The following is a 27110-nucleotide window of genomic DNA, read 5'->3' as shown; positions in this document are numbered from 1 at the left end:
ATTTTTTTCCCCCTTCAGGATTTCTTGACTTCTCTTAGGTTGTAATCTCTATTTCCCCTTTCTCAATACATCTTTATTTGGAAAACCAAAAGACAAATAAAGCTTGTAAGAGTTTAAAAAATATTTAAATGAGTTAAAATTGTAATTGAAATAAACTAGGATGATTTAAGAAGTGAAAAGAATTTAAGGGTGTGTTTGTTTCTTGGGCAAAGTGTGGCTAGGCTTGGCTAAGCAATTTTTGGCCCTTGTTTGATGCGTCAAAAGTATAGGACATGTTCAGGGTAGGGCTGATCAGTTTCCTCACACTGTCAAATTCAAGCAAAGGTAGACTAAAAGCTTAAAAACTAAAAAGCAAAAAGGAGAAAAAATTCCACTCATATCCTTATCCTATTCCTCATAGATTGAAAATCAAACATGGGATAGGACAATTATCATAGCCAATCTAGTCCAATACTATTGAATCCATTCCAATCCAACAAAACTATATCATGTGAAACAAACGCACCCTTAAGTGCCCACTTTGTCATAGGTGCCCATTAAATTCAATTGGTATCTTGTTGGCCTAACAAGGTTTAATCTCGTTTTGATGATAACAAATCAAGGTTACTTAACTTAACATGTCTATGCAAGTTTGAGTTTCAGGACTTAAGTGATCTTAAGGTTTCAAGTGGATATGTCTTGAAGAGATTGAATGGATAATCACACTTAAGGCTATGAGACATGATAAACATGAAAGCTCAAGTCATGTGAGACATGAAGCTCGTTGAAGCAGTGCACAAAGCTCAAAAGACATATTGGAAGCTTCACAACATGAAGGCTTAAGCACTTAGATAGAATAGTCAAATGGAAGTCTCATGTAAGTACTTCAAAACTCAATATTGATTGATTGAAGCTCCTAAGACATGTCATTGGACTTAGATACCTGATTTTATTCATGGAAAATGGTTTCACAATTTCCAAATTAAGTTTTCCAATATATGAATTAAGTTTGGAATAAAAAATATTGAGAAACAAGTTTTGCTAAAAAGACATGCGACTGATGTTAAGTCATCAGGCTACTGTGGTGCTTCTGTGTTTGAAAATATACAAACAGAATAGGCACAAGCCACTGACCTATTGGGCACAATCGACGAACCCCATTCTGACTTCCAAAATGCACTAATTTTAAAAGAGCACAGACGACTGACCCCTCGAAGATAGGCGACTGATACTTATGTTTAAACGTTTAACAACGCTGATTTTGTTTCCAAATCTTGCATGATTGTTTTCCAAATTGAGAGAAAATTCAAAGGAAAGTTTTTGAAACCCTAGTGCACTATTTAAACGTATTATTCTCGCACATTAGGGTAAGAGAGTACATGAACAACACGCAAAAACTCTTAATTCTTTTGGTTATACTCTTCTGAAAAGTTGCTGTGTTCTTACTGAGTTCTCTCAAAAAACTGATCTAATCTTTCGAATCTCACACGTTTGAATCAATTCTGGTGATATACTTTCGAGCTTGAACTTTCGTGTTGTTTATTTGAAGTATTATTTTTGGATCTAACGTGTACTAATCTGCTCATTTGAGGAGCTTTTCATTGTACAAGAAATTCTTTGCTGTTTGTTGTATTGTTTAACGGTTCAGGTATTGAATCGTTGCCTAGCGAGAGGGGATTCTCGTTAGAGAGGCGAACTCCACCTTTGAGAGAGAGAGAGGTTGTAACTTCACCTGGTAACAAAGTTGGTAAAGGAAACCCTCACAGCGGGTTGCTTGGGGCAAAGACGTAGGCTGCGGCCGAACCTTGTAAAAACAACGGTGTTCAGCTTCTTCTTCCTTACTGTCTTTACTTTCTGCAAGATATAACCCGTGTGCTTGAATATATTTTCTTTATCATCTTGCTGAATATTGAATAGTGCTGAATATCGAATTATATTAAATATTGAATCTTGTTGAATATTAAATACTTGTGAATATTGGATACTTTCATCATCAACTTGCTGAATATAAAAAAAATCAGCTGAATATCGATTCTTGTTGAACATCATTGTGCTGAAATTCTGAACTTGGTAAAGACTGAGTCTTGCTGAATATTGGTTGGTTGTGATTGAACTTGTATCTGCTATATGGTTGAGTTGTTGGATTAAAATTTCAGGTAAACATAACTCTAAATCTGCAAGTAATATATCTGAGGAGGAACAAGTTGTAAATTGATTTTCAGATTAAGGCATAAGAGCTGAAGCTAAACAAGTGATTTACAAAATCTGTTTTGGAAGAAAAATTATTTGTTGATGAAAATTAGTTCTTAATCTCTATCACATCATTGAGACATAAATTGAATCACTAAATTTATTCTTGAATACATTATTGTTCATAGTTGGAAATCATATTCCAAACGAAGGGCTTATTTGATTGTATTAATTTTTATTTCACTTTATAAATTCGGATTGTGCATTGATATTCATATTCATACTTAGGATTTCTTACTTGCATAGCTTGTATAGCTAAATTGAAATCTTGGTTGAATTGGAAGATAATATAGTTAAGGTTTGAAGTATTTAAAATTCCGCAAATCAATTTTTAAATAATCCAATTCACCCCCCTCTTGGGGATACATCCTAATTTCATGTCTGAAGAGTGTTTCAGCATCAGGCATCAATGTGTAATGCATATATGCTCACCTTCATGTTTGTAGTCTCATCATGTTTTTATCACCCTTGGTTTGAATCAATGATTAGGATTTTTGCAATTTTCATAAATTGCAGTATTTGTGGGGACACCTGATTATGCAAGTTTGATCTTGAAGCTGAACCGAGTGTTTTGATTTTGTATGCTTACCCTTCATGTTTGATGCCCACCATGTTTTTGTTACCCTTGGTTTGAATCAACGATTGGGATGTTAGCCTCACAAGATTTTCATAAATTGCAGTCTTGGTGGAGATAGCTGATTATGCAAGTCTGATCTTGGAGCTCAAACTAGTGTTTTTATTTTGCAGAAACAAGAAAGAAAACTCCCTACAAGATGTTACTTTGCATGCTAGGTGTAATGTTTAATGTTCAAAGATGTACTCCATGATCTTTTGCATTTTCTTTTATGAATGTTTGGAACACTGGGTGCAAGAATAAGTAGATAATTAGTGTGTGCATAGAACCCAAAAGAACATTATTCAGCAATTAATTTGTCCTGTGAGTTCAATAAACATTTTTGTTTGGTTTTGATATATTTTTACATTTTTGAAAATTTTTAAGAGTTCTATTATGATGAGAATTTTCTTAGTGTGTTAACTTCTGCTTAAGGTTAGTTTTAAAATGTATTTATGTGTTTTTTGGCTAGTGGACACCATAAGTAGGAGCTGTTATTTTAATATTATTTAAAAAAATTTTGGCCTCCCTGTGAAATGGAGTTGTTAGAAAGAAAACATTATCTTCTGGGTAAAAAGTTGTAAAATGTCTAAAAGTATTTAAAATGACAAATAGATACATATTTTTAGGAAATATAATTAAAACATTGATAGTTTTGTAATTTTTGAAAAAAATTATGGACAACGATGGAATTGAATAATTTGTTGGAGAAAAATCTAACTTTTAGCTTTTAAAAGTTTCAAACTTGAACATTTTAAAAGATCAACGAAAAAGCTAAAAGCTGGCTTTTAAAAACTGGAAAAGCTGTTTACCAAACACATTCGACCCAGTTTTTACTTTTAAGGGGAAAAAGGGACTCACCCTTGATGCGAGTTAAAAGTCATTGAAACTTGTAATTAAGTGAAGGAGCTTTGCAGTCCCTCTTCTCCCCAATGTAAGGATCTTTCTTTCTTGAATCCCTAACTCTTTCCTATAGGTACACCGCATTTTTGAAAAACTTGATGGGAGTTGTTTACTATGTTGTTGAAATCAGAAGATCTAATCACGGCCATAGGTCTCCACCTCTATTTAAAATATATGTCAAGTACATCACAATGACTAACGTAATACTCAAGGTCGTAAATTTCGATTTCAACTCAAATTTTGAAGCTCCAAAAGTGCAGAAATTTCAATGAAAATTTCGATTTCAATTTTCAAAAATAATGGAAATTAGTAGTAAAACAAGGAATTCATTTATGAAACTTTGGAAATGGTTAATAGACATAATAATATAAGTTTTATGACTAATATATTACAAATTAAGTACATCTATGTTGTACATAAGGTGGAAAAGTTGTAATATAATGTGTCAAACATATTTATAAGATAATATGCATTAAACATATTCTCCGTTAATACAAATGAAATTCATAAATCATTTAAATATTATTTATTATACAAATAATGATAATTTAGACATGAATGATTAAATAAAATATTGTTGTAAGTTTTTTTTTTTTTCATAAAAAGCCCTAATATTTTTGTTTCACTAAAAAAATAAAACAAATTAAGAGAGAAATTTCACTTTGCTCCTAAATCTCTTATTTGAATTTCGAGGAAATTTCATTTTATAGTTAAAATTTTGATAAGTTTCGCTATAGTTTCAAGATTTCGATAAATTTCAGATGATTTGTTGAAATTTTGATGGAAATTATGTACAACGGAAATCGACTATCATTTCAATTTGGAGGGTGACGTAAATTTCAACAATTTCGTAATTTAAGACCATGGTAATACTCTGCCTCAAGCTAGACATGTGTGTCATATGCTCTTAGCTTCTCACAAATCGATTTAACCCTAGCACCACCTAAATCTTTATTGAATAGATTAAAAAGTTGGTGTATCGACTTCACATGAGTGGTTTCAATGAGCTTTTGCACAAATTTCTCCTAGACAAAATGACAGTCAACTACGATATGAGTCATTCTCTTATGAAAGATTGAATTGGAGGTAATCTGAACAACAACTTGATTATCACACATCAACTCCATACGCTAACATTGTGGAATACGAAGTACCAATTTACACATAGTATGTGCCATGAGTGCGTGGGTTCACAACTGTTTGTTTCATACTCTTCTAGGATCCACCTGTTGGATATTTAAAAAACCAAAGACTAAGGATAATGAGAGAAGCTGATTTAGAGACTGCAGAAGGCTAATTTTTATTGAGCAACAAACTATCTATTTATGCAGCATATTGACAACTGAATTGCAGAAAAATCTGCCTAAAAATCAGCATGAAGAAATGGTTATAATCCTAAAGGATAGCAACAAATAAAACTGATTCAACTCCTAAAGAATAGCAACAAATAAAATTGATTCAGCTTCATGAGTCACACCAGTCAACACTCCTCCTTGACTCTGGAGCTGCATACACCAAGCTTCTGCCTCAAGAATTCATATCTAATCTTCGGAAGTGCCTTTGTTAGGATATCAGCACTTTGATTTTCTGTTTTGCAGTAGATCAGCTGCACTTCTCCTTCCATTTGTACCTCTCTTAGAAGATAAAATTTTATTTTGAAGTGTTTTGTTTTGCTATGGAACATTGGATTATTAGCAATTGAAATTGTAGCTTGGTTGTCCACAAAGATTTCTTCCTCCAAGTATCCATTCAAAAAGGACAAATTAACATCCATTTGGTGTAGAACCCAATCTTTTTGTGCAGCAAGAGCTAGCAACATCCTTATGGTATCCAACCTGGCAACTGGGGCAAAAGTTTCAGAAAAATCTACCCCAAACATCTGGGCATATCCCTTGACAACAAGTCTTGCCTTGTACTTGTTTACAGAACCATTAGGATTGAGCTTGGTTTTGTAAACCCACTTGACTCCTATAGCTTTCTTGTGTTTAGGTCTGTCTACCAATTCTCATGTCTGGTTCTTTTCAATCATCTTTAGCTCCTCCTTCATTGCAGCTCTCCACTTCTGATCAGTTGCAGCTTCTTCATACTCTGCAGGCTCCATTACGACAACATTACATCTTTGATAAAATGTCAGAGAGTGGTCTGGTTCCTCTAACAGGTTCATCATCCATATCATCATTCTCCTCCTGAACCTCAAGCTTCTTGTCATTCTCCAACCTCCAGTTATCTAACTCAAGGAATTGTACATCCTTGCTAACAATTACTTTGTTGCTTTCTGGCATGTAGATCCTGTAGGCCTTTGAAAATGAGCTATAGCCTACAAAAAACCCAGATTCTACTTTTTGTCCAATTTGGCTCTCTTAACTTGAGGGATGTAAGAGAAACATTGGCAACCAAATGTCTTCAGATTAAGCAACTTTGGTTTATAGCCCTACCATGCTTCAAATGGAGTCTTTTTTAGCAAAGTTTTTGTTGGCAATCTGTTTAGGAGAAAAACTGTTGTATTTACAACCTCAGCCCAAAATTTCTTTGGCAGCCCTTTGTCATGAAGCAAGCACCTTGTCATCTCCATAATTGTCTGGTTTTTCCTCTCTATAACACCATTCTATTGAGGAGTGTAAGGTGCGTTCAGCTGATGTTCAATGCTTGCATCTTCACAAAACTTGTTAAATTCTTCAGCAGTATATTCAGTTCCATTATCAGACTTGATCACCTGCATTTTGCATCCGCTTTGAGTTTCAATCCAAGCTTTAAACTTCCCGAAGATGTCAGCAACCTCAGATTTAAGCTTTATAAAATACATCTAGCACATTCTAGAGTAATCATCAATGAAGGCAATATAATACTTACTGCCATTCAATGATGGTGTTTTCATTGCACTCCGACATCTGTGTGTATTAATTGCAGCCTCTGTGTAGCCCTCCAAGCCTTGTTTTGTTGAAAAGGACGCTTGGTTTGCTTTCCATACTGATAGGCAACACATTTGGGAGACTCCTCCTCTAATTCAGGCAAGCCTTTCACCAGATTGTTCTTCTTCATGAAAAGTAGAGCGGCATGATGGAAATGCCCCAATCTCTTTTGCCAAAGCACTGTATTGTTATCTTCTTTGTGTACAACAGCCTGCTCCTCTTTCATCGAATCCAAGGCAAAGCTTTGCCTTTCATTTGAACTTTGAACACCTCCATGCCTTTTGTATCTTTAATCACATAATTTTTGAAATTAGGAATAGCTTCTCAAGAGGTGGGGTGAATTGAATTTTTTTTTAAAAATAGTCCCTTTAGGATTAGTTCTTTTAAGTTGTAAATCTTGGAAACAATCACAATCAACACAGCAAGATCAAACACTCAATTTATGTAACAATATATGTGAAAATTTGCTGCACTCAGTATAAGCCCTGTATCACAATTATTCTTCTTCCCAATGTTTAGTTTTTAAATAAACTTTCAGATTAATAGGCCAAGGATAATCAACCAATGTAGTCCCTTTCGGTTTCCGCAATCAATGCTGATTTATCCAAAACGAATTACCTTCCGGTCTATTTAACAACCAAACATTCATAATTGAAATTTAAAACAACCACGCAAATTATATCTTTAAAAAATTAAAGAGTAGAGTAGAGAAAGAAGAACATGGGGATTTTTACGAGGTTCGGCTTCAACACAGCCTACGTCCTCGCCCTTGGCAAAACCGCCAAAGGATTTACTATTCCCGTTCCTTTATCAGCCGGAAGAAAACTAGTTACAAGCACTCCTTGGGTAAGGCTAGAGCCCGCCTTCTCCAAACAATCTCCCCTTGTTTGGTCCATCGATTCAATACTCAAACCGTCAACAAATCTTGTTACAAAGATAGAAAACAAGACGTACAAAAACTTGCTCCTCAAAGAGCTGATTAGTACAAATTTGAAACACTTATTCACTTTAGTAAATTCAGAATATGAATTTTAGAATGAAGCTCTTAGAAACTTATCACCGTAGGTATCTTTCAATGAAAGAATCAACAACTCAATGATCAAACACAATGAGAGATTCAGCAAAACTTCTCTTAAGTTCGAGCAAGGATGAGAGCAATTTGAAGCACTTTCAGAAATTCAAAATGAGAGAGTATGACAGCAGAATATGATTTCTTAATGATCTTGATGTAGAAATCAATGTGTCTTAGGGGTATTTATAGATGTAGAAAATCTTCTTGCTTATTCCCCAAGAATACTCAGAGTTGTTTCCTTATATTAAACTTATTTGAGTTTCCAAATATTTGAATTTCAAAAATTATATCCGTTGGAAAACAAAAAAATGTCGCGAGGCAGACGACTGTGAAGTCCTGGCAGCGTCTGTCCATTTAATATAACTATAAAAACATAGGCAGAAAGGTCACAGTTGTCTGCCCCTTGAGTGGCAGTCGTCTGTCACTAGAATATGAGGTGGCAGTCGTCTGTTCATATGGTGACAGTCGTTTGTCCATGTGTAATTTCAAGCCTTTCAATAACATAGAAGGTGGACAGTCGTATGGTGAAACCTTCACAGTTTTCTCACTTTTCACTGGCAATCGTTTGTCAGAGCCTTGACAGTCGTCTGTCAAGCTTCTGTGTTTGAGTTTTAAGCCTTGTTAATTTGGCCAGTCGTTTGTCGATTTATAGACAGTCGTCTGTGCACTGAATGTTTTTCTTTTCTAGTCAATTTTTGATTTCTCTCTCATTGTTGCTTGGAATATAGATTTGTTTTAACTTTAAAAACATATTCCAAGTTTTATCTTAAGGTCCCTAAGTCTCTTTGCTTAATGAGCTTCAAAATGAAAACTTCATATTTGAATAAACTTAAAGTACTTACAAAAACTTTTCCTAAGTACTTAAAAATTCTTCTTTGTTCTGAACTTTCTTTGTTGCTAGTCTCTGATCTCTCAGAATTATCTGATCTTTCATCTCTTTAAACCCTCTTGATATTTCTTCATTGATTCAGACTTTGAGCTCTCATGTTAATGTTCTTTAATCATCATGCTCTTATGGTCTTCAGACTTTGATCCATGCTATCAGACTTTGATCCATGCTACATAAGTACTTTCAACATTGATTCCTGAGAAAACACAACATTCAACCGAAGCATGTTAAGTCCTACTTGTTTGTTAGCATCAAAATAGAGTATTAAACCTTGTAAGGCCAACAATTTTTGTCTTCAAACAACACCTTATAGCCTTTATCCAACAACCGAGTAACACTCAAAAGATTTTGATTAATTTCAGGAACATACAAAACATTAGAAATTAATTTCATACCTGTGTGGTATTTAATTGCTACTGTTTCTTTGCCTTTTACTACAATGTGTGCTTCATTTCCGATTCTAACTTTAGAAATTGCAGTCTTGTCAAGCTCTCTGAAGAGCTCTCGATCATAAGTCATGTGGTTTGTACAACCACTATCTATAAGTCAGCTTTCTGTGGAGCTGCTGGTGGCAAAGCATGATACCACAAATAACTGCTCCTCTTGAGGATGATCCTCAGCAGCCTTGGCTTCTCCTTGTTGCTGTTGAGTCTTGCATATCCTTTCCATGTGCCCTAACTGACCACACTTGTGACATCTTACATCTAGCCTCCACCAACACTTATTTTGTGGATGATTGGTTTTTTTTGCAGTTAGGAGCAAGGTGGAAAACTTGAGTGTTGCTGCTTTGGCTATTTTTGTTGTTGCTTGCATAACCTCCAGCCTTGTTGTTTTTGTTTTTTTTGTTTTGTTTTGTTTTGTTTTATTTATTTATTTATTTTTGCCACCATTGTTGTTCTCTGATTTGGCTTGAAAAGCACCCTCCACTGATCCTTCTTGCCTCATAAGCCTCCTTTGTTCTTGTGCCTGCAGTGCAGTGCATTCAACAATTCTGCCAAGGTAATGCTTGACAAATCTTTTGAATTTTCCAAAGATGAAATTGTAGCCTCAAACTTTTCAGGAATTGTGACTAGGACCTTTTGAACAATTCTAGAATCAGAAAAATCAGTACCAAGGAGTCTTACCTTGTTGACAATGCCAAGAAGTCTGTCAGAATATTCCTTGTCTGTTTCTGATTCTTTCATCTTTTGCATCTCAAATTCTCGGATCAAATTCAGCACTTGCATGATACCACAAATAACTGCTCCTCTTGAGGATGATCCTCAGCAGCCTTGGCTTCTCCTTGTTGCTGTTGAGTCTTGCATATCCTTTCCATGTGCCCTAACTGACCACACTTGTGACATCTTACATCTAGCCTCCACCAACACTTATTTTGTGGATGATTGGTTTTTTTGCAGTTAGGAGCAAGGTGGAAAACTTGAGTGTTGCTGCTTTGGCTATTTTTGTTGTTGCTTGCATAACCTCCAGCCTTGTTGTTTTTGTTTTTTTTTGTTTTGTTTTGTTTTGTTTTATTTATTTATTTATTTTTGCCACCATTGTTGTTCTGTGATTTGGCTTGAAAAGCACCCTCCACTGATCCTTCTTGCCTCATAAGCCTCCTTTGTTCTTGTGCCTGCAGTGCAGTGCATTCAATAATTCTGCCAAGGTAATGCTTGACAAATCTTTTGAATTTTCCAAAGATGAAATTGTAGCCTCAAACTTTTCAGGAATTGTGACTAGGACCTTTTGAACAATTCTAGAATCAGAAAAATCAGTACCAAGGAGTCTTACCTTGTTGACAATGCCAAGAAGTCTGTCAGAATATTCCTTGTCTGTTTCTGATTCTTTCATCTTTTGCATCTCAAATTCTCGGATCAAATTCAGCACTTGCATCATACCACAAATAACTGCTCCTCTTGAGGATGATCCTCAGCAGCCTTGGCTTCTCCTTGTTGCTGTTGAGTCTTGCATATCCTTTCCATGTGCCCTAACTGACCACACTTGTGACATCTTACATCTAGCCTCCACCAACACTTATTTTGTGGATGATTGGTTTTTTTGCAGTTAGGAGCAAGGTGGAAAACTTGAGTGTTGCTGCTTTGGCTATTTTTGTTGTTGCTTGCATAACCTTCAGCCTTGTTGTTTTTGTTTTTTTTGTTTTGTTTTGTTTTGTTTTATTTATTTATTTATTTTTGCCACCATTGTTGTTCTGTGATTTGGCTTGAAAAGCACCCTCCACTGATCCTTCTTGCCTCATAAGCCTCCTTTGTTCTTGTGCCTGCAGTGCAGTGCATTCAACAATTCTGCCAAGGTAATGCTTGACAAATCTTTTGAATTTTCCAAAGATGAAATTGTAGCCTCAAACTTTTCAGGAATTGTGACTAGGACCTTTTGAACAATTCTAGAATCAGAAAAATCAGTACCAAGGAGTCTTACCTTGTTGACAATGCCAAGAAGTCTGTCAGAATATTCCTTGTCTGTTTCTGATTCTTTCATCTTTTGCATCTCAAATTCTCGGATCAAATTCAGCACTTGCATGATACCACAAATAACTGCTCCTCTTGAGGATGATCCTCAGCAGCCTTGGCTTCTCCTTGTTGCTGTTGAGTCTTGCATATCCTTTCCATGTGCCCTAACTGACCACACTTGTGACATCTTACATCTAGCCTCCACCAACACTTATTTTGTGGATGATTGGTTTTTTTGCAGTTAGGAGCAAGGTGGAAAACTTGAGTGTTGCTGCTTTGGCTATTTTTGTTGTTGCTTGCATAACCTCCAGCCTTGTTGTTTTTGTTTTTTTTGTTTTGTTTTGTTTTGTTTTATTTATTTATTTATTTTTGCCACCATTGTTGTTCTCTGATTTGGCTTGAAAAGCACCCTCCACTGATCCTTCTTGCCTCATAAGCCTCCTTTGTTCTTGTGCCTGCAGTGCAGTGCATTCAACAATTCTGCCAAGGTAATGCTTGACAAATCTTTTGAATTTTCCAAAGATGAAATTGTAGCCTCAAACTTTTCAGGAATTGTGACTAGGACCTTTTGAACAATTCTAGAATCAGAAAAATCAGTACCAAGGAGTCTTACCTTGTTGACAATGCCAAGAAGTCTGTCAGAATATTCCTTGTCTGTTTCTGATTCTTTCATCTTTTGCATCTCAAATTCTCGGATCAAATTCAGCACTTGCATCCCTTTGACCCTTTCATTTCCTTCGTATTCTTGCTTCAAAAAATCCCAAATTTCCTTGGCTGTTTTCAATATCATTATTCAAATAAAAATGGTGGATGAGACTGCTGCAAACAAGGTTGCTCTTGCTTTTGATTTTCTTTGCTTCATCTCCTTTTGATTTTTGATTTGTGCAAGAGTTGGATTGTTTGGCAAGGTTGGAACTTCATATACTTGTTCAGTAGCCTCCTATAGATCATTAGCATCAAGATATGCCTCCATTCTAATAGCCCACAACTGATAATTTGTTCCATCAAACACTAGAGGTGCAGTTGCAGTGAATGAATTTTCTGAATTCATTCTAAATAGGTTGTTGTGTTTGAGCTCTCTTAATCTCACAGGTCCCTCAAGACTATAGCTCTGATTCCAATCTGTTGGATATTTAAAAAACCAAAGACTAAGGATAATGAGAGAAGCTGATTTAGAGACTACAAAAGGCTAATTTTTATTGAGCAACAAACTATCTATTTATACAGCATATTGACAACTGAATTGCAGAAAAATCTGCCTAAAAATCAGCATGAAGAAATGGTTATAATCCTAAAGAATAGCAACAAATAAAACTGATTTAGCTTCATGAGTCACACCAGTCAACACCACCAACAAACAAATAGTACCTAGTTTTGGCACACTACCCAGTTATGGATCTCCTTTCAGAGGGTGACCCACCCTATTTTGCATCAATATAACCCTGCATAAGAGTGTAACCCCGGGCAAGAGGCCTTTTCCCAATGCATCTTTGAGGTATCATAGTTTGGGGAGAATCAAGGAACTAGCTCACAACACTTGTTGCAAAGATATGTCTAGTCATGTGATTAAGAGGTAGTTTAACTTCCCAACAAGTCTATGATATCATCCACATTTGTTAATAATTTGTTGTTAGGATCCATAAGTTTAGCGACAAGTTTGGATCTTAATAGTCCAGTCTCATCTAAAGGGATATAAAACATACTAACTTAGTGACAAGATGTTCCCAGTACTAGATCTAGATACTTCAGTACCCAAGAAATATTTTAACAAACCCAAATCTTTAATCTAAAACTTTGTTTGGAAAAAATGCTTCAATATGTGGATATCTTAATCATCATTACTAGTAATCATGAGGTCATCTACATACACAAGTAGAAAAATCTATCTATGGCGATAGAAAACAATTTTGTGCACTTTTTTGAAGGCCAAACTCAAGCACGACTGTAGTGAACCTATTAGGGAGATTGCTTTTGACCATATAAGGATTCTTTTTATGTAGCTCTCCTTAAGCAAAAGAAGACAACACACCAGTGCTGACCCCATGAGCAATAGACTCAAGTGGTTGCTCCATAAAGATCTCTTTTGGAAGGTTACCATCTAGGAAGGCATTCTTTAAATGTAAATGGTGCAAAGTCTGATACCTAGTATAAAAGTTGATGACTAGTGGTAGCAGGAGATGAACAAATGAATCGCAACAAGTTCCGCAACCAGGGAGAATGTGTCAATATAATCCAAATCATACACCTGAGTATATCCTTTAGCAACTAGACGAGCCTTCAAATGAGCTACGTAACCATCCAGGTTGACTTGCATAACATGCACCAAACAATGATCGACCATAGACTTATCTATAAGAAGATATACCAATTCCCAAGTGTCATTATCTTGTGACACTCATACCTCTTCAACCATTGTAGTCCTTCACCATGAATTGTATAAGGTTTGAGGGACATATTTACAAAGAGCACTAGTCAATAGAGCACTAACAAAACAGTAATATAAGGATGAAAATAAATCTTAGCAAATGAAATTAGAGATTTGATGTTGTGGACATGTGCGTTTACCTTTCTGCATAACAATGAGAAGATCAAATGTGAAAATTGAAGGCGTAGAAGTAGAAGTTGAAGGAGACTCCTCCTTTGAGTTGTTGTCGTGTGTACACTTGCGCTTGAGGATGATCCACTCAACTGGAATGACTTATACAAGATGAAGATGCAAGAGATGTTTGGGCATAGATAATAGATCAGCGTCTAGAAGACTAGGCAAAGAAAGGGACATATCATGGTCAAAGGGGCTCATGGAATTAGAATAGTATGGCATGGAATCAAATAAGTTAACATCAAAATAAAATAAAATAAAATAAAAGTGATGGAGGATTGGACTATAAAAGCGATATCCTTTTCAGTACATGATTAGGCAAGAAAATAAATTTAATAGCATGAGGATCCAACTTATCCACCCTGGAGTAACTAATGGACAAAAGACACACACCCAAGTATACAAAGAGGTAATGGGAATAAAGGAGCATTTAGGAAGAGAACAATTGGGTATTTAACCACCAAGAACAAGATCTCATTCTATTGAGAAGAGAGCAGATAGTGAGCACGACATCACTCTAAAATTTAAAGACATTCAGCTGATACAATATGATATGTTTGACTACAAGGGTATGCCAATTTTTCCCCTCTGCCTCCATTTTGTAGTGGAGTGTGGGCACAAGATGATTCATAAATTATACCATACTTAGTGATATAGGTAGTGATTGGGTACAAAGTACTCCTTAGCCTTATAAATTGAGTCTTTATGTCATAACAAAAGGCACAAAAGATATCTTTGAATCATCAATGGCGGTTCATCAATTGGCGGTAATTGACATTCCTAATATTGTCTTCACAAAGTTAAATTCTATGTTATCGAATTTTTTTTGGAGTGGAGTAAATGATAAAAGAAAAATAAAATGGTGTTCCTGACCTAATATATGTAAGCCTGTTTGTGAGGGTGGTTTGGGTATTAGGGATTTTGAAGAAGTAAAAAAATCATTGCATATGAAGTTTGTGTGGAGATTGTTAACTATGGATAATCTGTGGACTCAATTCTTTAAAGCCAAGTATTTGAATAATAGACACCACTTGAGAGAAATAAAGCTAGATAAAGGAACCAGATTTTGGAGATCAATTGCTCGTGTGATACCTGAAGTATTAGAGCATGTTCATGTTCAAATTAAAGAAGGGTCGGCCTCTTTCTGGTTTGATCGATGGTTAGCCTCCGGTCCCCTTTGTGCTAAGGTTCAGGAAATCAGAAACCATAAGCTACGAACACGAGATTGTTGGGCTAGAGATGGATGGAATGTTGACTTATTAGTGGATCTATTGGGTGTAGAATAGGTTGAGGAGGTAATGAACTCTGCTATTTCTTGCAAGGAGGGTCTAGATACAGTAATTTGGTAACCTTCAATAGATGGGAAATTTACCACGGCAAGTGCTTGGGAAATTATAAGGGAGCGTAAAGAGGAATTCTTAGTTTCAAAATGGATCTGACATCCTATGTTGCTAAAACGGGTGTCAATTTGTATGTGGAAGTCTTTGTTCGCGTGTCTTCCGGTTGATACTCGTATTCAAGAAGTAGGTGTTCAGGTGGCCTCTCGGTGTGATTGTTGTTCAAATGCCAAGATTGAATCTCTAGACCATGTGTTTTGCACGGGATCTTTTGCTCAAGAGGTATGGAAACAAGCAGCAGTGGCGTTGGGTGTTAGTTGTATGGCAACGAATACATGGAAAGCCAGAGTTAATTTTTGGTTTAGTTGTGCAAGACGAGTCTCACAGTTAGGCATTCTAGTAGGTCTCATACCTAGTCTCATCATTTGGAGACTTTGGACTTGTCAATGTAGAGTGAGGATGGAATCAATTCATGATTCGGTGAGAGCTATGTGACTTGATATTAAATATTGGCTGAGATCCATTTCAGACAAGTTAACTAAATGTGCACCTGCTTCTTGCATGGATATTGCAGTCCTTCGTGCTTTGGATATTCAAGTAAAAAATGTGAGGGTTCGTCTTCCTCATGTAGTTAGATGGTGTAAACCTGGGATAGGTTGGGTTAAGTTGAATGTGGATGGAAGCTGTAGGGTAACCCAGGTAATTGTGGTAGTGGAGGCGTGATAAGAGATGAAAGAGGATTATTTAATGCAGCTTTTTCCTCGTTACTGGGTTATGGAATCAATAATATGGCTGAATTAAAAGCGATTATTATAGGGATTAATCTGTGTAAAAATCTTGGATTTGATCAAGTGGAGATTGCCTGTGACTCTGCTTTGTTGGTTCAGTGGATTAATTATGGGAAGTGTTCAGCTTGGAACTTATGGGAATTGTGGGAAGAACTTGTGTTAGCATTGAGAGACATACATTACAAAGTGGAACATGTTTACAGGGAGGCGAATCAAAGTGCGGATTTCTTTGCCAAACAGGGTGAATCTGGTATATCTCGATCATATAGTTGCCAGGATGAGCTTCCACAACAAGTTAGGGTAATGATTCGATTGGATTTGTTGGGATTTCCTTCTTTGCGCTCGTGATGCTTTGTGCTGGTGTTTGTGAAGGTTGGAGTGGTTGGTTTATTCCTCGAGATCTTCCGGAATTTTGTTTGTTTTCCACTTATAGTTGTTTAGTTCTTATTTATTTGTTTGGTTGTTGGTCATTGGTTTATTGGTTTTGAATAAGTTGGTTAAATCAGTTTTAGATTCTTGGGGTTTGATTTTGTTTTCCCCAAGTCTCAAGGTTGGAACCACGGTATTCCTTTGCCATAAGTCCCCCCCAAAAAAAAAAAAAAAAAAAGCAAAGCCAAGTCATCCTTGAGTAGTCATCTACAAAAGTCACAAAATTCCAACAATCCAACTATGACACAATCAACTAGGATGCTAAACATCATAATGGTCTAACATGAAAGGGTTTACCACCCATTTATTGACTTGTGGAAGAAAATGGAATACAATGATGCTTCCTAACAAAAGTCACACTCAAGAGTAGACACATAACTCAAGATAGGAACCAACCATTTTAACTTATCCAATGGAGGATGACCATGATGAGGATGGATTTGGAGTGGTATAACAACAATAGTGTAGGGTGTAGAAGGAGATAATGTCTTGATGTAGTGAACTTGCCAACTCAACGTCCTCCGCTAAGTGTCTTCCTTGTCTTTAAATCCTAAATGACAATAGAGTGAGAATAAAATCTTACAAAACGATCCATGGATTTGGTAATCTTTCTAATTAACATAAGATTAAAGGAAAACCTACGAATATACAAAAGAGTAGGATTTACCGTTCCTATTCCTTAATGATAGTAATGGACCCACTAGCAACGTTAACGTGAAGTAATTTGCAAAATACTGGAGGGATGAACAGAAACTGGTTGTAATAGTGGCTGAATCTATAACCCAAGGACTAGTGGGAGATACAATGGATGACAATCAAGTTGTAGGGTTGCCTATCTGAGCAAGAGATGCAATGGGAAAGCTTGCTGGTGTGCTTCATACTGTGCAAACTTAGACTATTTCTCTAAAATAGATACTGCACCCCATTTGACCTGTCTAAGCTAGAGACGCAACAAGAAGAGAAGCTTGTTGGTATGCCTGATACTACACAAACTTAGAATACTCTTTCTCCAAAATAGATATTGATGTGGGAAGAATGGAATCTGTGGTGGTTACATTAGCGATGTGTGGGGGTTTACTATGATGATCCCGACACTTCTCCATTTCTTGAAATTCTCCTCCACAATGAGTACAACTTGCTTGGGGACCACGTCCACCCTTCCACCATGACCACTTGAAACATCTTGATAACTTGTGGGATTACTGAGTTGAAAATCAGAACACTTTGTGTTGCAAAAATAGTCTTCTTGAAGCTAGAGGTTGAAACACTGAAGCCTGGGGGCTGAGGAATAGGTGCTGGAGGAAGCACCAAAAATGCAAGAATAATTGTGGCAACTCTGCACTATTGAGAATCTGGGACCAAACTGCTGCTAGGGCTTGAAGGATTGATGAATATTGATTGTTATGGGTTGTGGGATGCTGATTTCCTTGTGGATTCACTTTTATCTTTGCATAGTACTCTGTGACACCCCTCTCTGTTGAAATTGAAAGTACTGTAGGAAGAGATCCTACATACAAGTAATGTAACTCGAATATAAGAGTTTCACATAATCCAAAAATCTCCTTGCATACTAGATATGTACACGTCTATGCAATCTAGGGTTATGTCGAGTTTCGTAGAAGGGAGATGATCAATGCATCTTCCTAAATCCATTCTTCTTTCCATTGGTTGTCACTAGCCTAGATTGAAACAAATGTTTAGATTTGTCTAAGCCTGTAAAATAGATCTTGATAACCTAATACCATTGCAAACAATTCTTTCATCCAACTACGTGGTAGTAATCTGTGGCAACAAAGAAGGAAACATACTTTTGGGATTCATTCATGGACTCCATCCTATAACACATGAAACCAAGATCACTAATGAACAAGATAAACAACTGGGACAATCACACAGTGACATAACATTGTTTCAGACCCTGGTGAAGTTAGCTACCACTAACAGCCTCCAGCTGTGTCACAAGATGGGAACCTTTGGATGAAATTCCACACCAAAAATTTAATAATATGGTTTATAGAGTTATTTGAACGATATAGGACCGGTTTAGGCTAAAAAAATTGCTCTATGAAGCCTCACGTGCTGGTGCATGGAGTTTGCACCGCCAGCCTTTGACCAATGGATGAGGGGCACAAGAGGGAGGCTCCAACAGTGAGATTTCAGGGCTTGGATGATATGCAGTGTTTGCAGGTCGCTATGGTGTTGGTTTTGCAAGATCTCAAGGGATTTTGGTGTTTCTGAACATGTAACGTCATCCTGGAAATTTTCAGGAAATGCTGTTGTGTAGAAGCTGCTTTACAGTGGTTCTAGCAGCTTCCCTTCAGTGGTAGACATGCAGAGGATTTAGGATTTTTAGGGCTTGGTTGGCAGTGGGTGTGACACTTAGGGTTTAGGTCTTGGGGCCATGCTCTGGTACAGTGTGTAAATTGGAAAACCTAATCACAATCATATGTCTCCCCTCTATTTATGATATATGTCAAGTACATACCAATGGCCTCACTAGCTCTTGGTTACTAACATGGATAATAATACTAAATGATCAATAACCAGTGACAGGAGTTAAAAGTCATTGAAACTTTGAACTAACTCAAGGAGCTTCGCAGTCCCTCTTATCTCCAGTACAGGATCTCTCTGTCTTTCTTGAAAATCCCTATATCTCTTTTATTTTGAAAAACCTTGGCACCATGTAAATTCTGGAAGGTTGGGTTATTAACTGTGGCTGATTGATAGAACCTGCTATTCGAAGGTAGGCAAGTCAAACCACATCTAAAAAAGTAAGTATAGTACGGAAGGAGAAGACATGAAAACAATTGGCTGTCCCCATTAGGTATACTCACTGCAAGTAATTTGGTAATTTGTCAGCATTCTTACGCACATGAGATGCAACTGTATGTTAGTAGTATTATCATACTGCAACATTGTGGTTCATTATAAGTATATGGTTAGACTTTTCCTATATCTGGACTGGTATTATGGCGTCATTAGCAACACATCAATAGTTCAAGCTCATGTGACACTGCTGAGGCCAAATGTGTATACTAGCATATTATGGGGGTTGGAATGTTGTTACAGATCTCTCATTGCAAATACTTATGGCATGTTTGGTTGGCAAAATGGAATGAGTTGGGAATGGAATTGAATGAAAAATTGAATGGTGGACATAAAAAAGTCAAATGATAAATTTGATTCCATTAAATGTCTATGTACCAAAAGTGTAGTTGTTGTAGTGTGCCCCTGCCCCTGCCCCTCCTCTCTCCATCTCTTTTCTTTTCCAAGACGTGGTTTTTTGATACTGCATAGCTCGAGTAACCTTCAGCCCTTCGGCTTCAATTTGTTCACTTATTGTCTAGACAACCATCAAGGGATGGCTTCCTTTTTTTACATTTTATGATGGAGTATTTCCTCTCTTGGTGCCAGGGCAGCCATTGTTTTGTGGGTCCATCCCATGAGATCCACTGCCTATAGTTGGGGCTTGTTTGATTAAATTAAAATTCGTGAATATTGAATGATTTCTGAATGTAGTGAAACAGGTCCAAATGTAACTTGAATCTACCTCCGAATCTGTACGCTGAATATGTTGACTGACTTCTGAATGTGTCCATTTTATCCTTCTGAACAGCTAGAAACAAGACTGTTGGGCAAAAAATTCTTTAAAAAAACCAAATGGTGCATCACTGGCCATTTAGTGCCACACACACGACATTCGCAAGACATGTAATTTTTCTTATTGTAATTTTAGATGTTTGTTAGGGTAAATTTTTTCACAGATTTCTCTTAATGAAGTGCTGACCGAATAAGAGATGTGCATCTCTTAATAGATAATTAGAGGGCATTAAGATGTATAAATAAACATCTCTTTTAAAAGACTGGTCTCAATTGGTTTAAAACTAAGGGAGACTATTAAGAGAAAACAAATGGGCCCTTAGATTGCCCCAGAGGCTTGGGGTATAGGTAGCATAGACATTCCAAAGGAATATGATGTACATGTACTGTACGGATTGGCTACTGCCTGGTACATGCTGCGTACCTCTTTATCAATTTATTTTATTTTTACGAGTGTAGGCAAATTTCAGGTACATGGGTTTACACATATGCATACGGGTATGAAATGGGTATGGCAGAGGCCTAATTGTAATTTTAAGCAATGAAAATCAGGGTCTAATATAAAATTTTAAGTTTTTCTCAGTTAAATGTTGAAATTTAAAAAATAGAGCGTGCTAAAAGGTAATTACGAAGACTAAACTTTCGATTTTTTTTCGCAAATCAAAGATAATGCATGTAATTGTCAATTTATGGTATAGGCATGATTTGATGACAATTTAGAGACAATTTATCTTGTTGATTATTTTGTTATTTTGTTATATCATGACGGGATAACAATGTGGAGGCAATTTATCTAATTGGCAAGTACATGTTTTCTTTAAGAGATACATACAAGGTATGTCATAATCATTTCATGTTTTTAATAATAATAATAATAATATTATTATTATTATTATTATTATTATTATTATTATAAAAACTGTACTTTACTTGTATGCAAGGTCTTAAATTTTGATTTCAACTAAAATTTCGAAGCTCCAAAAGTATGGGAATTTCGACTTGAAAAAATTATGGAAATTAGTAGTAAAGAATGGAATTCTTTTGTGAAATTTTAGAAATGGCTAAAGGACATAATAATGTAGGTTTTTTGACTAATAATGTAAATTTTCTGAATATTATGTGTTTTTTCAATTTTTGTTTTATTAGTTTTTTTTTCTGAATTTTTACAGAATTTTGACGAGAGAAGTTTTTTTCTCCTTTTTGTAAATTCTCCTCATCAATGAAATTTCTCTTTGTTATAAAAAAAATATATATTACAAATTAAATACATCTATGTTGTGTATGAGGTGCAATAGTTGTAATATAATGTGTATAAACATATTGGTAATATAATATTTGTATTAAATATATTCTGTTAATATAAATGAAATTCATAAATTAATTAAATATTGCTTATTATACAAATAAATATAATTTAGACATGAATGATTAAATAATTTCAAAAGCCCTTGTAATAGTCTTTTTGTTTTAGTAAAAAAATAAGATAAATCAAGAGAAAAATTTCACTTTGCATATAAATCTCACATTTGAATTCCAAGGGAATTTCATTCTGTAGTTAAAATTTCGATACCTTTTGCTAAAATTTTGAGATTTCAATAAATTTTGGATGATTTGTTAAAATTTCAATGGAAATTATTTAAGTCAAAAATTGACTGCCGTTTCAATTTCAAGGGTGATGGAAAGCGGGAATTTCAACAATCTCATGCAAATTTAAGACCATGCTTGTATGAATGCTTCCTAGCTTAGGCCTTAGAGTGCACGCATGAACCCATCTGACTTGGAGAATTCAGAGGTCTCTCTCTTCAGGTTTGGTCCAGGATGCCATATCGAATCCTACTTTTATGCCTGTAGTATGCCAAACTTGGGGAAGCAGCATAAAGTTTAGTGAAAAAAGGAAATTAATCATGTCTCCATATTTCATGGAACCATATTGGATCTTTTATTATTGTATAGACATGTTAATGTCCACCCAATCATTGAGATTTGACAAGTTCTACACTGGCTGCCAGCTACCTAACTAAACCACTTTCCTTTAGGCTTGGGTCGGGCTCTGTGTGGAAAGAGTTAAGGTGCTAAGTGCAAGACAGACGGATTTGGTTGCACCTGTAACTGAGAAGATAACGCAGCTAAGATGTTTTGGGCACTTGCAATGTAGAATAAATAACTCTCCAGTGGGATTATGTGGTTATTAGAACTAGAAGTAGGAAGGGAAGGGCTAGCCTTGAATAATTTGGACCGAGATAGTACGAATTTGATAGCACTGTGCCCTAGATCATGACAAATGGTGAAAACTGATTCATGTAGCCAACCTAACCTAATAGGATTTGAGGCTTGGTTGTTGTGGTTGTTGCTGTTATAGCATTCACTGTCAAATTGTTATTCTTTATTGTGTATATCATCTTGTATTGTGTTTAATTGATGCCAGATATGAATGTGCACACACATGCATACATGTGTTCTTATTGTATTTTACATTTTTTTTTTTTTTTTGCATATGTCATTTGATAAAATAATGGTTCTGGATTTTATTGAATATTTCTTCTATTTAGCAGGCTTTTTAATAGACTTGCACATCTACATCCACAGGTTGTTAATTCTTTTCGTGACCACTCAGATTCAGTTGAATGTGTCGCTCTTTCACCAAGGTATCTGAGTCTCTCTCTCTCTCATGTCTATGAAAAGAAAAGGCTTAATTGATTTATCAAGGAAAGAAAACGACAGATGAACACTTATTTAGCTCAGATAGATCAAGGTAGTGGGAAGGAGAGACTGCCATAAATTTCAAGTGGAACTGGTAAATGTGGGGAAAGCAAGGATAATGTGAAGGTGCTCAATCCTGTGATATTTTGGTGGTGGTTTGGTAAAAGTGCAACAGGATTTGAGCGCAACACATTTACCAATATTCAAATCAATGATGATTTATAAACAGAGTATCCGCTATGAAAGTTGTAGATTTGAAAACTTTTATCATGTTCCTAAACATTTATGGAATTCTGGACATTGAACCTCTTTAAAATCTATTCATGACTTACAAGACATCCTATGTGTGTGTCTGTGCATACAGTCATTGTGTGGGGGTATGTATAATTTTATATATTTTTTTAAATCTTTGTATGCTTAATTGAGTAAAACAATTGAAGAAAGTAATTACCAGGACATAATTCAGTTTTGCACAATTTTCATTCAAATGAAGTTGGACTTTTGCTAGGGATCCAACCAAAGTGGCATACAAAGGTGGATACAGGTGTTTTTTTTGGTTTTTCATGCATTTGTGAACTCTACCTGCCACTCTTTTCTTAGACATTTGATAGCACTGGATTTCTAAATGCAATGTGTCCCTAGTGAAATTAGTTTACTTTTAAGATGATTCTGTCATCTATGTCCCCTAATAAGATAAGAGCTTCCTTATTGTAGAAGTAAACTTTGGTACCTATTTTCATTTCAACTGGGCAGAGTTAATGTTTTATGTAAACTTTGGAACCTTTTTTCATTTCAACTGGGCAGAATTGATGATTTATGTATCTGAAATAATCTACGCAAGTTGTAAAATTATATATTGATGAACAAGAAAAAATTTCTTTCTCAATGGAATAAAAATTTCTTTCTCCCATCTCCCCTCAGAGCATAAATACATTTGTTCTAGTAATTACCATGAATAAAAATATGTGCACTCATGCGCATTGTTGTGGCTACCCCCATTAATTCTCTAATTAGCTTCTGAACCTTAGAAATGCTTGTCATTTTACATGAAACAGCTCATGTGTCATAAACAACATCGTGTTTGGCTCAACTTTTAGGGCAAGTTTAATAAAATTTATATTCATTTGCTTGGTTGAAATATTTTAGTCTCTTTCACCACTGGCCTCTTCAGTGTGGAATTTAGAGACCAGACAACAAATAACAATTTCAAAGTATAGAGATGAGAGTGATTAAATCTTTTAGGTTGTCATGGTGTCATCTATTTGAAATTCTTGTTAACACCAAAGGTAAAAACATGAAACTGAAGCATGCCAATAGTATTTGGTTCATGTTATCTGATACTATCTTTACATGGCAGCTCTCCTTGGGCTGCAACAGGGGCCCTGGATAAGAAGCTTATTGTCTGGGATCTTCAGCATTCGTTGCCTCGCTGCACATGTGACAATGAGGTCCATTGAGTGTTGTTTTGTATAAATTTATATTCAACCATTCTGTATCTATATCATCATCAATTCCACCATGTAGTTTGCTTCTTCTAGAAATTTTATGCTTTAGTCAGCAACATCTATTATTTCTTTTATTTCATCACTGCGCTTCACATAAAGTGTCTTTGTGGACAGAGTGGGGTGACATGCTCGTCTTGGGTAGGTGCATCACGGTACATAGCTACAGGTTGTGTTGGAGGAAAGGTGCAATTATGGGATAGCCTCTCTGGAGAATGTGTAAGAACCTTCAGAGGGCACTCTGATGCTATCCAATCTCTTGCCGTATCTGCAAATGGGGATTTCCTTGTTTCGGCCTCTCTTGACAGAACTGCCCGAGTTTTTGAGATCGGAAACTTTAAATGACATAAGCCAGCCATTGTGTTCATTGCAGGCTCTTACAGATTTTCAGTGAAAAAAAAAAAAATTGCTGCACTTTGCTGAATGAATCGAAGGACTGCCAACGTGTACATCATGGTAGTTGTATATGGGCTGCGCCTCTGCTCAGTTGTTTTATAGAATATAATGGTGTTTTGCTATGTAAGATATATATATTTTAATTTTTAGCCCTGCCTGCATTGCGGTGCAAGGAAATTTTATTTGAAATGGCATCCTTTGTAAACACTTTCTTGTATGCTAAGTTTTACAAGTGGAGATTGTAGAACAGAGGATCAAATGGGTACATAGTGCTCAGCATTTTGTTTTGTTTCTGTTTTAATTTTTTTCAGGTGATGCGTCAGTTGTGTGTTGTAGTCTGGGTTGTATTGATTTTGGTTGAAGGCAATTCCAAGTCAAATTTTTTAGAAGTTTTGGGCCAACCCAATTCCACCTCTTGTGCCTTGAACAGCAGATGAGTTGAGGCTTCTAAAGATCAGACTGGGTAATGCCAACAGCGTGCATTCTTTCAACCACTCTCGCAAGCTCTCCTGCCCATTACTTGGACTCGCTGCAAACGTTGTCGTGAACTTGGCTCTGACCATCAGTTTGATGCTCCAGATGATAAAAAAAACAGAGGGACGCTGCTGTACAAAGAGAGATTTAATTCATATACAAGTCTAGTCACAAGGCCTCATCCTAACATTCTCCCTAGCTGAAGAGGATAAAATCTTAGCCCTATGTTTCAAGATTAAATAAATAGGCTTGAGTTAAGTGTTTTTTTTTTTTAATAAAATTTTTAAAAAAAAAAAAAAAAAAAAGGCGGCACTTCTTAGCTTTATTAGAAAATTTCTCACTTATGGTGAAGGAATACCGTGGTTCTAATCTTGAGACTTTGGGATATCAAAAACAAACTCTAAAGCCCTAAAACTAACTTAACCAACATAATCAAAACCAATAAACCAAAGATCAGCAATCAATCAAAAACTGAAAAAACTAAACAATTATAAAGTGGAAAACAAACAAAACTTCGAAAGATAAATACAAAACATTACGAACACAAAGAAGGAAATCCTAACAAATCCAATCGAATCATTCTCCTTACTTGTTATGGAAGATCATCTTGACAATTATATGATCGAGAAATACCAGATTCACCTTGTTTGGCAAAGAAATTTGTACTTTTATTCGCCTCTTTATAAGCATGATCCACTTTAAACTGTATGCCTCTCAATGCTAGGATAAGCTCTTCCCACAAATTCCATAATTTTCAAACCGAACACTTCTCAGAATTTATTCACTGAACCAACAAAGTAGAGTCACATGCAATCTTCGCTTGATCAAATTCGAATTCTTTACATAAATTAATCTCTAAAATAGTTGTTCTCTCTCTCTCTCTCTCTCTCTCTCTCTCTCTCTCTCTCTCTATATATATATATATATATATATATATAGATATAAGGGGGTTTTCTAGAACCCTGGCCTCGAGTCTAATTATAAGTTTGGATATTAAACATTTTTCAAAGCATATAGGCTACAGCAACTACAAAAACAAATCATTAAATATGACACTTGTTATGAAATAATTGGATGCCACCTACTAAATATCCTGTGCACCCATCAATAATGGATGCTACCCCCATCATCCGTCTCCTCATGCCTCCCTCTTCATCCATTATTAAAGAAGAAATCCCATCACCACTTGCTCCGCCCTTTCCTATATAAGGAGGAGCTGCGAGGAAGAAAATACACGCACAAGAGAAGCAGAGAAAAAGACGCAGAAGAAATTGGGCGCAGAAGGTAAGCAAAAGAAATGGGTTAGAAAATAATCAGAGAAAAGTTGGTGGGAAATATTTTGTATAAAGTGAGATCCTTGTTATAATTCCTTTTACATAGTGAGTTCTGATCTTATTCACCTGTGGAGTAGGTATATTCCAATCACGTAAAATTCGGTCTCATCTTTATTTATTTTATGTCTATCTTCATTTATTTTATTATTAATTTTTGCATCATTTTATAGAACGTTATTAACACGAGACTAACCTATTGACATGCTTATTTAATTTTCTAACCAATTGACATGTTTATTTAATTTTCTAACTAACATATATATACTGCCTTAACAAACAGTTTTATTTATGTATACTTATACCGCTTTAATGAACGATTTTATTTCTGTTTATTAATACCGAATTAATGGCAGATTTTATTTTTGTACTACTGATTTTATTTCTGTAATACCGATTTATATATATATATATTTAAAGTTTAAAAAGTACCAATCTCCAGAAGAGATGGTAAAATAGTCATCTTGAAGAGGTTATATATCTAATCTCCGGAAGAGAGGCTATATATTTAAATTTTCTGTCTATATATTTAATCTCTAGAAGAGATGATGAATTATTGCCTCATTTAATATTATAAATTGGGACCATACTCCAAAAGAGTACAAATTGAAATAAAATAAAATAATGTTCATGAAAAAACATATTTAAGTAACCCCAGAGGGGTGAAAATATTATATTATTATTTCAGTTTTTATATTTCGTTTCTCTAAGAGTTGCTTTATTATTATTAATTTATTCAGATGTCGAATCTAAATAAAGTTGAGTTTGTTCCCCTAAGCATCAAAGACAATAGCTATCTATCATGGATTCTTGATGTAGAAATCCATTTAAATGCAATGAAATTGGGAATGCTATTTTAGATGGAAATACCGCATCCTTGCAGAATCACGTA

The 27110-nt window shown here is 35.6% G+C and overlaps 1 protein-coding gene across 1 annotated transcript in view; it reads left to right on the top strand.

Annotated features, from left to right (window-relative positions):
- LOC131161367 (uncharacterized) overlaps positions 1 to 24700 on the top strand; it is a 71807-nt gene extending 47107 nt beyond the window's left edge. Inside the window, exons 9-11 of the mRNA XM_058117088.1 lie at positions 22402 to 22460; positions 23873 to 23963; positions 24135 to 24700. Coding sequence (XP_057973071.1) covers positions 22402 to 22460; positions 23873 to 23963; positions 24135 to 24362 — 378 coding nt within the window. The 3' untranslated portion in view covers positions 24363 to 24700. The remainder of the gene's footprint in view (positions 1 to 22401; positions 22461 to 23872; positions 23964 to 24134) is intronic.
- Positions 24701 to 27110: the final 2410 nt, after the last annotated feature.

This window comes from Malania oleifera, chromosome 8 (assembly GCF_029873635.1).
Source record: "Malania oleifera isolate guangnan ecotype guangnan chromosome 8, ASM2987363v1, whole genome shotgun sequence".
Taxonomy (NCBI): domain Eukaryota; kingdom Viridiplantae; phylum Streptophyta; class Magnoliopsida; order Santalales; family Ximeniaceae; genus Malania; species Malania oleifera.
This window is presented reverse-complemented; position numbering and strand designations above follow the sequence as displayed.